Source organism: Uloborus diversus, chromosome 4 (genome assembly GCF_026930045.1).
Source record: "Uloborus diversus isolate 005 chromosome 4, Udiv.v.3.1, whole genome shotgun sequence".
Lineage (NCBI taxonomy): Eukaryota > Metazoa > Arthropoda > Arachnida > Araneae > Uloboridae > Uloborus > Uloborus diversus.
In genome coordinates, this window is record NC_072734.1 from 47,894,185 (window position 1) to 47,910,535 (window position 16,351).

Here is a 16,351-nt window from a genome sequence, read left to right on the forward strand (position 1 = left end):
GCCTTTTACAGTAACATATGTACTGAATGTAAAACTATGTTTGGATTTAAAAGAAAATGCATGAACATCAAGGCTACAAAAATGTCAAAAATTCTACATGCCTTGCCGGGAGTGTTTGTTTAAAGGATACATGCCTAAATAAAATTTGTAAATGCCCAGTTCTTTTTACTCGACTTAAGGAAGATCGCTCACTGACTTTGCCCATGATTCTTCATGATTTTATGTCTGTCCATTTATGTACCGCTTGAAATAAGTTTTGAGCTCCGGTGAGGATGTGGTAATTTTTCAAAAAAATATGAAGTAATCAAGTTTTAGAAAGAAATATTTGATTAAAAAATGCCGGTCATGTAAGAGTAAAAGATTCATGCCTGATCAGAATTTTTACGTGCCCCGGACACGTCGGGGAATATAATTTTCGAGCCCTGACGAATATTGAACATCTTTTAGTGTGAATCTGGAGTGGGTGGTAGGAATGTTTGTATTGAAACTAACTTGTGTTTTCTTCATTATTCACACTAATTCCTCAGATTTCATTATTAAATGAATGTTATCGAGCTATATTTGAACTAGGAGCTTGTGTATTCTAATTTACTGGTTTTATTTAAATCTACATTTCTCCTCTCACTCCACATCTTGGCATATCATCGTATCAGAGCAACAGTTAGATATCTAATCCTAGAAGTAACACTAAGATAGCTTACTGTTGCTCTGAGGTGAGGATATAGCTTTAGACTATATTCACATCACAGCCAAATGTATAAAATAATTCAATGAACATTTTCCATGTCCCCTCAAACTGTTTGATGAATAAAGTTTAAATTTTATTTTGCCTTTTCCCAACTTAAGGAAAAAACCTCTTGTTGTGTGCAATTCGTGTTATGAGTACTAATAAATCAATAATCAATATTAGCTGTAAGATTATAATTGGTTTGTAAAATTTTTAGTGCAATTTCAATGATAAGGGCATCAGCATACTTTCTGGCTTGTTTTACTTAGCATAGTCTAACTTCATACAAAAGTAAATAGGAAGTTCTGAAGTCTGTTTTAATAGACTAATAAAAATGTTTTCACTTGAACATGAATTGAGTGCTAAACTTTTTTTTTAAAGTGTGTATTTAATGTTGATTTCATTATTAGTGCAATTTTATAAATAAAAACAAACTTAAGTTTTTGAATGATTGTATTTGCAGGAAACTTTGGAGCGAAGGCTATCTGAACTAAGAGATCTAAACAGTGCAGATTTGCGAGAAGATTTACGACGAATTCAAGTAAAAATATTTATTCTGCAATTTCTCTTAAGTGTTATTTGTTTTAAAACATAGAGTAATTTCCAAAATATGGGCAAACTTCAATACATCACTGTTGGATCCTAATGTAATTTAATCATGTTGATCAATCATTTTCTTTTGTTTAAGGTAAAAAAAAAAAGCTTAAAATTCCGACTGTCATAATGAATTGCAATTGTTTAAAAGCAGGTTGCCGAAAATTTTACCACACTGGAATCCTGAAATTCTAGGGGCTTAAAGTACTTCGGTTGTCAATATGTTCTAGTATTTTTATGAATTTGAGTTCACTAATTTTTATGTAGCACGCATTCAAAGTCACAAGAAAAATGCAGTGGAGAAACTTTTTCCCGGATTTTAGAATGTCATAAATTCTAAACAAAAATGATTCAAAAGCTCATATTTTTTAATTCTATTGCTAATATACATATTTTAAATGGATTTTAGTTGCATAGCATAAATATTGATTTTCTAAAAGATATTGCCACCCACAGTAGCTGTCAAAATCGCTCACATGAAAAATATCCTATTTTTAGTGCGCTGTAGGTCGTTTGTCACCTTGCATCTTCATTTCGTTAGCACCTTTAGAAAGAACATATTTTTTCCTATAAAATAGTTTTTCTTTACGATGGTGTTCTTTCAGATAAGTGTAAAAAATGAATTTTAAATTCTGTTTGTCGTTTGCAAGAACGTCTCGTTCTACAATAAAGAATGGTGAATGCTGTAGACACCAACTTAATAGGGATTTTGCAACTGTTATTAGTCAAAAATAGGTTTTTAATTCACTTTTGAAAATTTCTTTTGCAAATTAAAAAGAAACAGAAAAATATCCTGTTCTGGAAGCAGACTGATACATCAGACAAAAAAAAAGATAATTTTCTTTTTCTCTCATATTTTATTTGCAAGGTATCTTTTTAAAGGATAAATAAAAAACAATTTCTGACATAACAGTTGAAAAATATATTAGTCAGTTTCTATGGCATTCTCCATTCTTTATTTATTGTAGAACAAAATTATCTTGCTAACGACAAATAGTATTTCAAGCTCATTTTTTATGCTTATCTGAAAGAACACTATTGTAAAGAAATTTTTTTTTATAGGAAGAAATATGTTCTTTCTAATGGTACCAACAAAAAGAAGATGCAAGGTGACAAACTTGACCTACAGCGCATTAAAAATAGGCTATTTTTCATGTGAACGATTTTGACAGCCACTTTAGCAGCCAATATTTTTTAGAAAATCAATATTTACTCTCTGCAACTATAATCCATTAAAAACATGTATGTTGGCAATAGACTTATAAAGTACCAGCTTTTGATTCATTTTTGTTCCGAATTTAAGACATTCTAAAATCCAGAAAAAAAGTTTCTCCACTGTGTTTTTCTTGCGACTTTGCATGCGTGCTGCATAAAAGTTAATAAACTCAAATTCATAAAAATACTGGAACTTATTGTCAACCGAAAGTACTTTAAACCCCTAAAATTTCAGGCTTGTTGTGTGATAAAATTTTCCGCAACCTGCTCTTAAACATTGCAATTCATTACAACAGTCTGAGTTTTAAACTCATTTTTTTTTATCCTTTAACGAAAGAACACCATCAAAGAAAAAACTTATTTTGAAAGGGAAAAAATGTTCTTATGTTCTTTCTTCTTTAAACATTTCGAGACTTTTGAACACACATTTTATTTTTGATTCTGTCAGGCCTGGAAGCTGGTTACTTGGTATTTAAAACTCTACTTTTAATGCAACTTAAAATTTTTTTTCATGAAGCCAAACTTGATTTTACCTGAATGCAACGTAACTTTTTTGGGCTTGACCCAAACCTTCCTTTACTGCTATTTTATTTTCAGGTTTTAATGCTTTCCTATGGGGCCATTTGCATCCAATGATATGATTTATCCTCTCTTTCACATAAAAAGCAAGGTACTTATGATAAGCAACCCTGCTTGTTGTCCATCCATATTTTTTAAATTTATGTTGATGAAAACAAAGCTTAATTATTTTCAGATGAAAAGAATAAATAATATTTTAAATTCTGTAGGTCATTTTACATAGTCAGCAGACTTAGACGCCAGAAGCATTTTGCATACCATAGTGTTATTTCTTAATTTTGAGTATCCATACTATAGTTGAGATTTTTTTTTTCATTTTATACCAACAAATGTAATGAAACTTTAAAAAAAGCGTAGGGCAATTCAAAAACAAATATGGTTGTAAGTTACCCTGATTGGCATATTTAATTCTGATTTTAAAAATTGCTTTTTAATTTTTATTCATGCATAAAGCTTGTGTGTTACATGTTTTAGCAAGCTGTAACCAAAACGCATTAATTTTCTTTGCACTTATTCACAGGCAGAAATTGCGGCTATTAAAGAATCTCATCTGACAGAAAAGAATGAAATAGAAACTTCCAGACAGAATCTCGAGGAAATGAAAACAGGAATCTGTAACAGAGTAAACAAATTTATTTTGTCTTTTTCTCATCAAAGTGTTGAGAGTTGTATAAGTTAGTAGATTGAAAAATAGTTTTAAGTAATGGGCAGATGTGATTGTTTGCCTATTGTTCTTATTTAAAAAAAGATTAAGAATAGATGCTGAAATTCAAGTTTTCATTGTTCTGTGTCGAAGTAAAAGAATAGCAAATGATTGGAACAAGCTGTTTAGTACTGGAACAAACCCAAATTAAGTATGGTCATATATATTCCTTTGCACTGAAAAAGGACTTGCAACTCCCAAACACATAGTCATCTTAGTTGCAAATTTGTGTTACTTTCTTAGGTTTTGTTCAAGTGTACTGTTGGGGCCAAAGTAGTGATTTGTAATAAAGAACTAAAATTAATCATAATACAAGGTGAATCAAAAAGATGAACGCAATTCAATTGCTGTATTTTCTGTACTCTACTTTGTACTTGAATTCTGTCTGATGTATTTGAAAGAGGTTGCTGTAAAGTTTTGAATACTAACTACTAGAATGCTCCAGAACCGTTCTGCACTGTAGCGTCAGTTGCTATTGAATTACTAATTGCGTCAGTTGTAAGAGCGCCATGGCTTACACTTGGTATTTCAGCTCTGACCAAGGTTCCCAGATCTCACATCCTGCTCCTTTTTTGTATGTTGTTTGTGAAAAATGCTGTTTATGTACCACCTTTTTCCACAAATTTTAAAGACCTATTAAACCGTATCCCAGCAACCATGAACTCAGTGACTCAAGATATTCATCATTGAGTGTGGGATGAATTGGGCTACCTTTTACTTTTATTCTGCTAAAACTGCAAAAATATTTAAATATTTAATCAACATTTAAAATTCTAATCAAGCTGAAGTTTATTTCCTAATGTGAAAGGAAAACATTAAATTTAGTATCTTTTTAGTGATTCCTTCCATAATACAATACTCAAAATTTAGTTGGGCTTAAAATATTCATAATACATTTGAACTCGCTTATTACAGAAGCAAAGGGGCTACGATATTTGTTGGTTATAGCCAAAGCTCATAAAAACAAATTCACACAGAAAATTGTAGTAAATTTTGCATACTTGCTTTATAAAAAAAAAAATGATTTCTTTGCAGTACCAAGGAAGTTAGATAATTTGATTTGAAGTGTCTTATTTTCTCTTTTTTGTTAATTTTTTTGAAGAATATTTATGGCCTGAAAAACAGCGTCATTTACAGCCATTTCTTAAAAAAAAGTTTTAAGTTTTTCTACGTAGCAAAAACCATTGAGTATGTTGAGAATTGTTTAGCTTTCATTATTTTTTTATCTGCATTAACTTGAGTTTGAGCTACAATATCCTTGGAAGTATGTTTGATGACATGGTATTTGCTATAAATGCAGGGAAATTGAATATTTCAACACAGGGAGGTTTTTGAGATAAGCAGGTTCAACTGTAATTTTCAAATTGAAATGCTTTTCTACTCCACAAATTTAAATAAAGGGTCACCATCATTATGGATGTAAAAATAACAGGATGGAACTTTCACAAGAATCTTTTGGAGCTTGCCCTGTAACAGCCGCAATCTTGCTTTATTTTTGCTGGGAAGTTAGAAAAAAATTAAGTTGTTCTTCAGTTGTTTTTATTTTTATCTTAAGATTCTGCTTCTCACAGACTAGCTGCAATGAGTTTTTTGTTTTTAATGAATTTTCTCTAATCATTTCTGTTACCAAAAACTTTTTACTGAACCATTTTGCTACTACTAATTCCTTAAAAATAAATGATTTCTAAAAGCCTTAAATAATTATTTCAGTGATGTAAGTTATGAGATAATTTGGAGTATTTTTGGAGTTAATATATTTTTAAAATTATTTTTCAGATTCTTCCCCCGATAATGGTGGTACAAAAACTTTATTATAACGTATCAAAATTTAATTTTGTTGTAATAATTTTAAATACAGTCGACTCCCGCTACAACGAGATTCGACTTACGCGAAATGGCTATAATGCAAATTTTTTCCCCAGGTTACAAATTTTAGAGCTAACACGATTTTTTTCGTCCACAAAACAAATTTTTAGAAAGAAGTATCGGTTTCGTTATTGGCTACTAAATATTGATTTTGTGAATGTTATTACATCCATTTAAACATCACTGAGAGCGTAAGTTCCCACGTCAAACTACTCTATGCATTGAGTTGTTAGTGCATCAAATAACCGCTCAGCATCTTTCATTTATTTTTTTCATTCTAAATATTAAAGTTGATGAAATATATTGGTTCCTTAGTGGCACCTTTATCTTCACTTTGTGAAGATGGGAAGAAAAAAAAGGTTTCCGATTTAAAAAAAAAAAGGCTAAGATTCTTGAGATGCTTAAACAACTGCAAAACGCCGATGGTAGCGCAACAATAAATATGAGCGGATCTTCCATGCGTACAATTAAAAGTCAAAACAAAACGACATCCATAAAAGTTCAGAACTTATTTTCAATATTTAAGCTTGCAGATAAGTCTAGCAAAGTAAACAAAATGAAAATATAAGCTGCTCTTGTATTATGGATTAAAGAGATCAGGAAGAGAGGCTGTTGTCACAAATTGAGCCACAAATGATCATAGAGCATAAAATATCATTATCTTCCTTTTTTAACTCATAAATATGTTACTGTATCTACTGTACAGTGTACAGTACTATTATAGTGCATCATTTTATTATTACTATATACTGTGCATACTGTGCTGTTTTATTTTCTGTCTTTCCCTCCCATTGATCATTCATTTTGTGCATCTTAAAGTATTTCATGTTGAATAAAATCCTTTTTATTTTTTAAATTCAGTAAAAGTTCTGTTCTTTATGTAAGAAACTGTAATGGATTGTTGAGGAATGCTTTAAAGCAGCTTGAGGGGTGTTTATAAGTATCTAAAGGAATTCAGTACGGTTCTAAAAAATTTTTGTACATATATTTTTCCACAAAGCGAAATTTCGACTTACGTGAGGAGTCTTGGAACGCATCCCTCGCGTAAGTCGGGACTCGACTGTATATAAAATAATTGCAAGTAATATTTAATGTTTGCAATAAATAATAAAAAATGTCCATGTGCTATACAAATATACTTTTATAATTTGAACTAAAGGAACTTCTGTAATTCTTTGGAAGTTTTAAACTTCAATATTCTGGGCTCTATTTTATACTTTCCTGGACAGAAAATAAGTACAGCCATATTATCAATTTAAACAAGAGCTAAACAAAGAAAATTTTCATCAGCATTTTGCAAGTTTTTCCTTTTTATGAACTAAAAAATATGGCTGCTTCTCCCTGACGAGTTACTTCAAGAAGTAAGAGATAGGCCGTGCTCTATCCAGGGCCGCGCCAAGCCTGATCGGCGCCGTCGTGCAAATGTCTTTTGAGCGCCTTTATGCTCTGGCGTTCGATGAAAATATAGTTACCGCCTGGAGGGATGTTTTGTAGACAAATGTAAAATGAAAAAAAAAAAAAACGTTTGGCATTTAGTTTATACAAAATATAATGTGCGAATATTTAATTTCGCAATATGGTGTACGTTTTTACTTCATATCTCGAAATTATTCCCAGCTCAGCAGCTCCCCTGATTGGCTAATAATTCGTTTTTTTTTAGAAGAAGAAAATATTTCAATATCTAAGTTAAAGCCACTTTGGATATTTATCTAACCTCTAGGTGATGAACAATAAACAAAACTTTTATGCCTGTCAAAACATGACAACGGGAGCAGTGGCGCAACTACAAAATAGTTTTAGGGAGGCACAAATTGTAAAAAAATATGTCTTTTAATAAGGGGGGTCCGGGAGTTGTCCCCGGAAAAATTTTGAAACTTGTAGTTTGAAAAACGCAATTTTAAACCGTCTATGGTGGTGTAATGGGGAAAAAAGGTACAAGAGGCTCCGCGGAAATTCATCGAAGTTGAAGCCTTAAAATATGATTATAGGCCATATATTTATTGGCGTTAGAATAAGCGATGGAACTCTGGGATTCTATTCGATCGTTTTTTTATAAATAGAACTCAATTCCTTTTCTCCGCTCCAATTTTTCGAAATTGAACTTCCAAAAACGCAATTGTAGATAACTTTGAAGATTTTTACAAGAAGAGAATTCTGGAGCTCCTCCCTGGAAAATTTTTCAAAATTTAAGTCCTAAAAACCTAAGCAGTATTCTATGATATTAGGATAAGTGGTTCAGAAGCTATTCTAACTTGAAGTTTAGTAAGTCATGTTTGAAAAACTTAATTTTTGATTATATTAAAGGAAGGAGGTTCGGAAGCCCTTGCCCGAAAATTTTCTGAAACCTTTCGAAATTGAAGCTCTAAAAACGCAATTATAAGTGATTTTTGTGAGCTTTCCCGAAATTTTACGAAATTGAAGATCTGCAAACGAAATTTGAGATGCTCCGTAATGCTTTTGCGGGAGGGGGTGGGGGGATTCGGAGGAGTAGCATTTTGAAAACTTTCTATTTTCAGGTGAACTATAGTTCACCTATTATTTTTCCACCTACTATATTTCTCTTTTTTTCTATAGAAAAAAAGAAAAATAGTAAGGAAAAGAGAAAAGAAATAGGACGAAGAGGGGCTGACCAATTAGCTGAAACTATTGAGAATTTTTAACTCAGATTTCTTTTTAAAAGTATTAAGTTTTAAGAGAAATTAAAGTTTTTCCCCAACACCATTATTTTTTCCTTATTGAAATCACTTTGTTTTCTAAAGACGCGTGTTTTTTCCCCCTTCAGTTGTAAATATTTTTGAAAAACGTTCAACTAAGCATTCTGGAGGGGAGCGGGCACAGGGCGGTGGAACTAGAAGGGTGTCCTGGGGACCCCCATTCCTACCCCATACAGGTTGCGCCACGGAACAAGAGGGTACTGATTACATTCCTATAATAAAGGACAATATTGTACAGGATATTTCACCTTAAAATCCGAAACTGAAGCTTGCCGGTGAAACAAATAATTCTAAAACACGAAATCGTTGACAAAAAGTTTAAAATCACAAGAAGACATATGCACGAATGGGGTTGTTTCCTTTAGTCAAAAGTACTATTTTTAGTCACTGAAATTAATAGAATAAGCAAAAAAAAAAAAAAAAGTTGACCCAGAAAATACTTTCATTTTCCCAACAGTTATTTTTTAATTAATTTTTTTAAATTTCCGATTTTTCAAACAAGGCGTGGCGTTTATGACGTCACAAATGATGCACTTAGGCGCATCTTTCTACCATATTTCCACGGTATGATAATCAAGAAGCGAATTAAATACAGTCGACTCCCGCTACAACGAGATTCGACTTGCGCGAAATGGCTATAACGCGAATATTTCGCCTACAACACGAATTTTTTTAAAAGGAAGTATCAGTTTCGTTATTGACTACTAAATAGTGATTTTGTGAACGTTATTACATCCCCTTAAGCATCCCTGACAGCCAAAATTCCCACTCCAAACTAGTCCACTCATCGTGTTGTTGTGCATCAAATAACCACTCAGCATCTTTCTTTTTTTTTCTCTTTTTTTCATTCTAAATATTAAAGTTGATGAAATACAATTGCACCTTGGTGGCACTTTCATCTAAAGTTCGTGACGATGGGGAAAAAAGAAAGTTTCCGATTTAAAAAAAAAGGCAAAGACTCTCGATAACTACTACAAAACGCCGACGGTAGCGCGACAATAAGTATGAGTGAATCTTCCATACGTACAATTAAAATTAAAAACAAAAAGATATTCGTAAAAGTTCAGAACTTTGTTTCAATATTGAAGCTTGCAGAGCAGTCTAGCAAAGAAAATATTATGAAAGTGGAGGCTGCTCTTGTATTGTGTACTACTGGTACCCGCACGACTTCGCCCGTAACAGAAAAATCAAAAGGTCTTTTGGTTCGCCTGTATATTTACAAATAATATATAGTGAATTTTCTCGCCAATTGGCTTGTGCCCATGTTACGGTTCCACGTTACGATAATTTCGTAATTTATGATAGTTTTTTTCTTAAAATTGGAATAAAAAAAGAACCACATCGAATTTTCGAAAAATCGCTTCGAGGTGCACACCCCCATGCTACATACTAACTTTGTGCCAAATTTCATGAAAATCGGCCGAACGGTTTAAGCGCTATGCGCGTCACAGACATCCTATGGACATCCTACAGACATCCTACAGACATCCAGACATCCTCCGGACAGAGAGACTTTCTGCTTTATTATTAGTAAAGATTGATAAAAAGATCAGGAAGAGGCGATGTTGCCACAAATTGAAACGTTATAAAAGAAAAGACGAAGCAACAATATTTAAAAATGTATTAGATAAGAATAACGATCTGATCATGGAGTATAAATCATCACTATCTTCATTTTTTAACTCTTAAATAGTGTTACTGTAACTACTGTACAGTACTGTTATCGTGCATCATTTTAGTACACGATAGGGAGGTAAAACAATACGGTACTACATGCTGCGCGTACCGTGTTGTTTTACCTCCGTGTGTCTTTCTCTCCCATTGGTCATTCATTTTGTGCATCTTCAAGTATTTCATGTTCAATAAAACTTTTTATTTTTTAAATACAGTAAATGTTCAGTTCTATATGCAAAAACTATAGTGTATAGTTGAGGAATGCTTTAGAGCAGTTTGAGGGGTGTTTATAAGTGTCTAAAAGACTTTAGTAAGCTTTAAAAAAAATTTATGCACATATTTTTCCACAACGCGAAATTTCGACTTACGCGAGGAATCTTGGAACGCATCCCTCGCGTAAGTCGGGACTCGACTGTATTGCGCTCTACGGTTGCTATCAACCATATCGTTGCCAGTACACGTGAGTAAAGATGCGAGTTTTATATTGTGTTCTGTAAATGGCAACACTGAACGGCATTTCATCATTTGTGATGTCATTGACAGAAGTGTAAACAATGAAAGCGCACCGATTAAAGTATTTTTTTAAATATTAAACAAATTATTAAAAAAATTGTCAGAGCCTATGTTTTTAAGTATGCTCTTTCAGAAAAAAAAAACCTTTTAAAATTTTGGAAACGAGCCCATTATAATCAACCTCCCATTATAACACAAGAACCAAAATGGAGAATAGCAAATTTCTTGCACTGCTTCGAAAGCTCAACCTTGTGAAATTATAGACATACCGAAAAAACATTCATGGCTCCACACATGAAGAAAAATGCTAATGTATGCGTTAATTAGCATCATGTGTTCTCTGTAAAAAAAAGATTGCGCTCTCGAATAGTTTATTTGAACACAATAAAGCAATAATTTTTCCTTTTGATGGGCAACAAGGAGGATTGCTTGTTTCAATGACCAGTATAATTTTACCGCTATTTTTATAGACATAATGAAAAAAGTTCAATTTTATTTTTTTGTTTGGAGATTTTTTCCCCCGATTTGGAGCATTTTTGATTGGTAGAGCTCGGCGCCTTTTTGACTCTGGCGCCGTCGTGCGCCGCACGACCTTGCACATAGGGACGGCGCGGCCCTGGCTCTATCCTGTACTCCTACCTCAATGATCATCACTTTTCTTAGGATTTACGACTCATCACTTAACTTTTGGTTGACATCAGAACATTAAATTAATTTTTTCAAGGATGGACAAGCTGACGACTAAACGGCACGACCTTAAGGGTCACAGATTTGGACAAAATTCTAGATAGAGGTTCATTCCCACTAGATATGAGCCTAGGTGAAGCGGTTTGATTGCATAGGCCCTTGTTTGGCTGCAACAAGGGTCCAAAGTTGCTAGTTTGGCCCCAGAAATGCAATGGCGTTCCATTGGAATTTCAGACTTTGACACTATGTTCGATGTCCAAACGCATTTTGCATCTTCTGTTAGTACAACAAGTGGAAGGGGGAACACCTATGTATTTATGGGCATTATTTAAATTACTTGAAAAGTCAAAAAGCTCTTGTATTTTTATTATTTATGCGTTATGCACAATAAATTAGAGCTTTTTCTCCTTTCCCAAATTTTTTGCTTATTATTGTGGAATATCTTTGATATCAGACAATAAATATCCAGTTAAAGTAAATGCTTTCATTAGCAAAAGATAAGTACTTTTTACTAGCAAAGAATTAATATAAAACAAAAATAATTAATTTCATTTGCAAATGATAAATATTCTGTAATTATGTTATTTTGGCATTCAAGTTATTGAAAGTAAAAGTAGTGTCCAATATAAATTTGAGAAGCACTTATTAAAAATAAGTATTCAACTTAATTCCAAGGTAAGTGCTCGCAAATGGCTCATACCACAGTACAAGAGAAGAAAAGGTGGTAATTCTGAAAGAAATTCTTGGTTCAAATTAGCAACTTCGGAACCCCGTTGCCACCAAACTAGGGCCTGTGCAGTCAAACCGCTTTACCTGGGCTCATACCTAATGGGAATTGACCTATATCTAGGATTTTATCTAAATCCCTGACCCTCAAGGTGGTGCTGTTTGGTAATGAGCTGGAATTTGATAAATATTTTATCAATTACAAAAATTGCTAGTTTTGAGGGAGGTTAGGTCATTAAGAGAGAGTTGTGCTCCTATAGATTATGCTTGCTAGTTGTTTGTGTGTAAAATGTTGTGTGTTAGTTTAATTGAGCATCATCTGTGTATACAAATTAATATTTTAAAAGTTAGATTATTTTTTTATATTCTTACTTCCACATTAATAAATTATTGGATCAACAACTGTAAAATGTTGTGTTTATGTTACTTATTTTTTTTTCAATGTTCCATTTAATATTTTCATTTTATTACAGCTACAAAATTTAGAATCTAACATCCAAAGAGAGTATGTAGAAATGGAAAGAAGGCTGTCAAAGAAATTTGATGAACAATGTCTTCAGGTGAAAGAAGCTATTGAAGCTGTAGTTCAGCAAACAGCACAACAAGTATCAGGAAGTTTGTCAAATTTAGTTTGTGTAAGTAAAAATCTATTTTTTTATGAAAAAATAATTGATAAATAACAGTTTTGAATGTTTCAAATGGCTCTGATATACTTTCTTGTTTTGCATCAATACATTGTATTTTTTCCTAATTAATGAATTTTATTTGGTGCAGTAAGATAACTATTAGTAAACAGGTTTCATAAGAAACAAAAACAGTAGAACCACGAATTCAAGTTTAACGTCAACTAGTATTTAAAAAATGCACAAAGCGGGGAAACCTAAAATTAAGAGCGAAGTAATTCAGAGCTTGTATTTTTTTTAATAAAAATAAGTTTACATGCTGCAACAAATCACTCTGGTGATCCCGAAAAGCCGAGGGGGGAGGTGAATCAGAAGCTACAGTATTAGATTGTCAGAAAAAAAATACAATGAAATCATTTTGACCCCCCCCCCCGAGCCCTATACTACTTACAGACAAAAGGACAAATTTGCCCAGAAACAAATTTATCTTGGGGGGGGGGGGGACCCTCTCCTCCTTGCAAAAAAATGTTTGCAACTCTTATAGAGGGAAATGATTTTGATCTCTTTTGGTCCTACAGTAAACTCTAAAGAAATTTGTCTTTAATCACCTTTGTAGAAATATACTTTTAATTTTCTTTTATATGTTTTTTTAAAAAAAGTGTCATAGTATATATATTAAAGAGGATTTTGTGATAAATTAATATATATATACATGTTTGTGATGTAAATGATACATTTTCCTCTTCTAAATTTATAAAAAGTAAATAAATAAAAAGTGAAAATCAGTGACATGTCGATCCAAGCTTTTCAAAATTTTAAATTCAGCTCTTGAAATTACAAGACTATGTGACATCGAATTCAAAATAGTTGAACAAATTGTGGGAAATGTTTCACATTGTCTTTTTAAAGATTTGTCTCAGAGTATGTATTTTATTATTTTTTTTGAAGAAAATAGTTACAAATTGTAATGTTTGCAAGCCTGCTTGCACTATGAGTTAAATGTATATATTCATATTTGATTTATGTTAAATGCTATTATTATTTTAATATGTAGGAGGCTGTGCAAAACTCAAATGGTGGAGAACATCAGGGCAATAATTTGTTACAGTCAATTAAACTAGAACTTGAAAAGCATAAAGACCAACAAAAAAGGGTAAATTAGTTTTTTGTTAGAAAACAATTGCATGCGAGTTTTGTTGCTAATGGTTATTCCTCAATTATCATGTTGTTGTCCTAATTATATTAAGGTGTTGGAAGAAGAGAGGCAACGTCAACTGATAACAGTATCATCGGCTCTGCAGTCAGCCCTACAGCATCTAAATAGTGCTATAAATGAAGACACAAAATTGAAAGACGGTGACATATCTTGATTACATTTTTCAACTTTTAATTCATATTGTTCAACTCATAGAAGCTGCACAAGTGATGGAAATTTTGTTTTTGTTGTGTTCATTAAGTTTATACATGTGAAGATGTGGTTACTTATGCAACCTTGATGTAATAAGTAGGATCATTGAGATGTGAATTATACATATATACATAAATCTATATATACATATACAAATTATTCATTTATATATATTTGTGCAAACTGGCAAAACGATTTTTATCTCTTCAAGTTTGTAAATAGCAAAGTTATTACTCTGAAATAAATGTTTTGATGTTATTTTCCAGCACTGCTTTTTTTAAAATTATTTTCAGAGCTAGAAATGTTAAATGTTGTGGTCTTACTTTTAAAAACAAATTTTGAAAGTATTCACAAATAATATTTATTGCATTTTAAATTTAATTTCACTCGTACAAATAATTTAAAAGAAAAATATCACATAAAAATCACCAACAAATATGTTCACTCTGCATTAAAATATATTTTGATATGAATACCAGAACTACCAGAAATCATCCTCTTTCGCTTCTTGTTCACTGCCACAAGACAAGTGTACATCACTGAGCTCACTGCCTGAACCAGATTTAACAGATTTATTTTCATTTTGATTCATTGCAATATCTTGAAATACTTGGTGATCCAAGATAGGACTTTTATTGTTATCACCACTATCTTTCTCAGTCGATAAATCTGCAACGGCTTCTGTAAGGTTAGCATCTAACTTTTTACTGGCTTTGGACACATTGTGCTCAAAAGCAGTTGTTTTTTTCTGTTCATTCCTTTCTAATGGAGCTTGAATTGTATCAGTGTTAATTACGCCCTGTTTCAAGTTTTGAGAATTCTCGCCAAGACTATCTTGCTGATGAGACATTTTTGGAAGGATGGTTTCACTCTTGTTACTTTCTGTAGACAAAAACTTATTTTGAGGTTTAAAATTATGACTAGAATTTTGAAATGGTAAATCAACTATTGATGATTTCCTTCTTTTCCAAGCAGCATCAAGGTCAACTACAAAATTTAAAGCTGGGGTATCATCCTTAGTTTCCATTGAAATTGTATTCTTCTCAAGGACTGTTACAGTATCTAGTTTTTTCGGTATTTCTGGTAAAGTTTGGCTTTGTTGCCACGCTACATCAAGATCAATGGCCAGCAAAGGAGGAGTTTTACTTGTTTCAGCTGCTACAGTGACCTCCTCCTTGCCGTTACAGTCCAAAATTGGTGATTTTTGTGTTCCAGATGCTGTCACACTCTCATGAATTAAGGCACTTATTTTTTCCTCTTCTTCTTGCATGTCACCCAAACCTTTTGATATTTTCTCAGACTCATTTTTTTCCTGAGGAAACTTTTCATTTTTTTTTAGTGGCTCACTTGTTTCTGACCCAGACGGCATAGTTAAATTGTAATTTAATGATGCTGATGTTACTTCATTTTGTAATGTTTTCATCTTTGTACTATAATTGAATAAATGCCTACTAGGGTCTTCCCTTTCCTTTGCATAATCATTTATTGAAGTTGCTTCTTTTTCACTAAAAGAATTGTCCAGCACTACGTGATCTTTTTGCAACCCTTTTAATGGTCCCTTCGAATGATCAACAGTTATTTCGTTAGATTGGTCATTGCTATTTTTAATTTGTTCGTTTTGTTGACTGTATGAAAATAGACTAGTAGAAAATGGAGAATTGGAAACCATTCTTTTGATATTAGTTGCTGTTTTCAAATTTAAGAAGGACATTTCATTTTTGACTAGGTTATCAAAATAATTGGAAGGCAGATGAAAATTCGTGGAGCTCATATAGGAATTAGTTGGTAAACTGTTAATATTGCCAAAGCTAGTTTTAGGCACAGTGGAATTCAAATCCATGTATTTTAGATCGGTTTGATGTGTGGTATTACTAAAAAGGAAAGAATATTTATCTTTCACCATTTCAGCCTCTTTTTCTAATTTATCAATTCTATCTTTTGCTTCAGAGATGAAGTTCAAAGAATTTTCGCAGTATTTGGAGGCAAAATCTCCCAAAGATTTAATATTTTTAGTTCTGAGATCTTGTATTCCTTTTCTTGTTGATTCTACTGTTGTATATTTGTGTTGCATTTCAGGCATTTCATATTTTGTTTTATTGACAGAAAAAGTATTGGATATCTGATACTGCAGAAAGTGAATTGTTTTATGCAAATCCTGGATATCTTCTCTTTGTTCTTCAAGTCTTAAAAAATAAAAACCACATGAATATTGAAGCAAGGGGGAGGAGAAAAGGAAAAAAAAAAGATATTAATTAAAAGAAAATGCACTACATAAATATGTTTTCAAAATTACTGAACTAATCAGATTAAATTGTACACAAA

General features: G+C 32.2%; 2 protein-coding genes across 3 annotated transcripts in view; one reads left to right on the forward strand and one right to left on the reverse strand.

Annotated features, from left to right (window-relative positions):
- The window catches only part of LOC129220503 (coiled-coil domain-containing protein 91-like), a 42,451-nt gene extending 28,182 nt beyond the window's left edge, over positions 1–14,269 (forward strand). For both annotated transcript variants that reach the window (XM_054854930.1, XM_054854931.1), the window contains exons 6-10: positions 1,191–1,268; positions 3,636–3,737; positions 12,472–12,633; positions 13,676–13,774; positions 13,869–14,269. In XM_054854930.1, coding sequence (XP_054710905.1) covers positions 1,191–1,268; positions 3,636–3,737; positions 12,472–12,633; positions 13,676–13,774; positions 13,869–13,991 — 564 coding nt within the window. In that variant the 3' untranslated portion in view covers positions 13,992–14,269. The remainder of the gene's footprint in view (positions 1–1,190; positions 1,269–3,635; positions 3,738–12,471; positions 12,634–13,675; positions 13,775–13,868) is intronic.
- A 104-nt stretch (positions 14,270–14,373) lies between these two features.
- LOC129220553 (centriole and centriolar satellite protein OFD1-like) overlaps positions 14,374–16,351 on the reverse strand; it is a 34,028-nt gene continuing 32,050 nt past the window's right edge. The window contains exon 8 of the mRNA XM_054854984.1: positions 14,374–16,212. Within this exon, the coding sequence (XP_054710959.1) occupies positions 14,511–16,212 (1,702 nt within the window). The 3' untranslated portion in view covers positions 14,374–14,510. The remainder of the gene's footprint in view (positions 16,213–16,351) is intronic.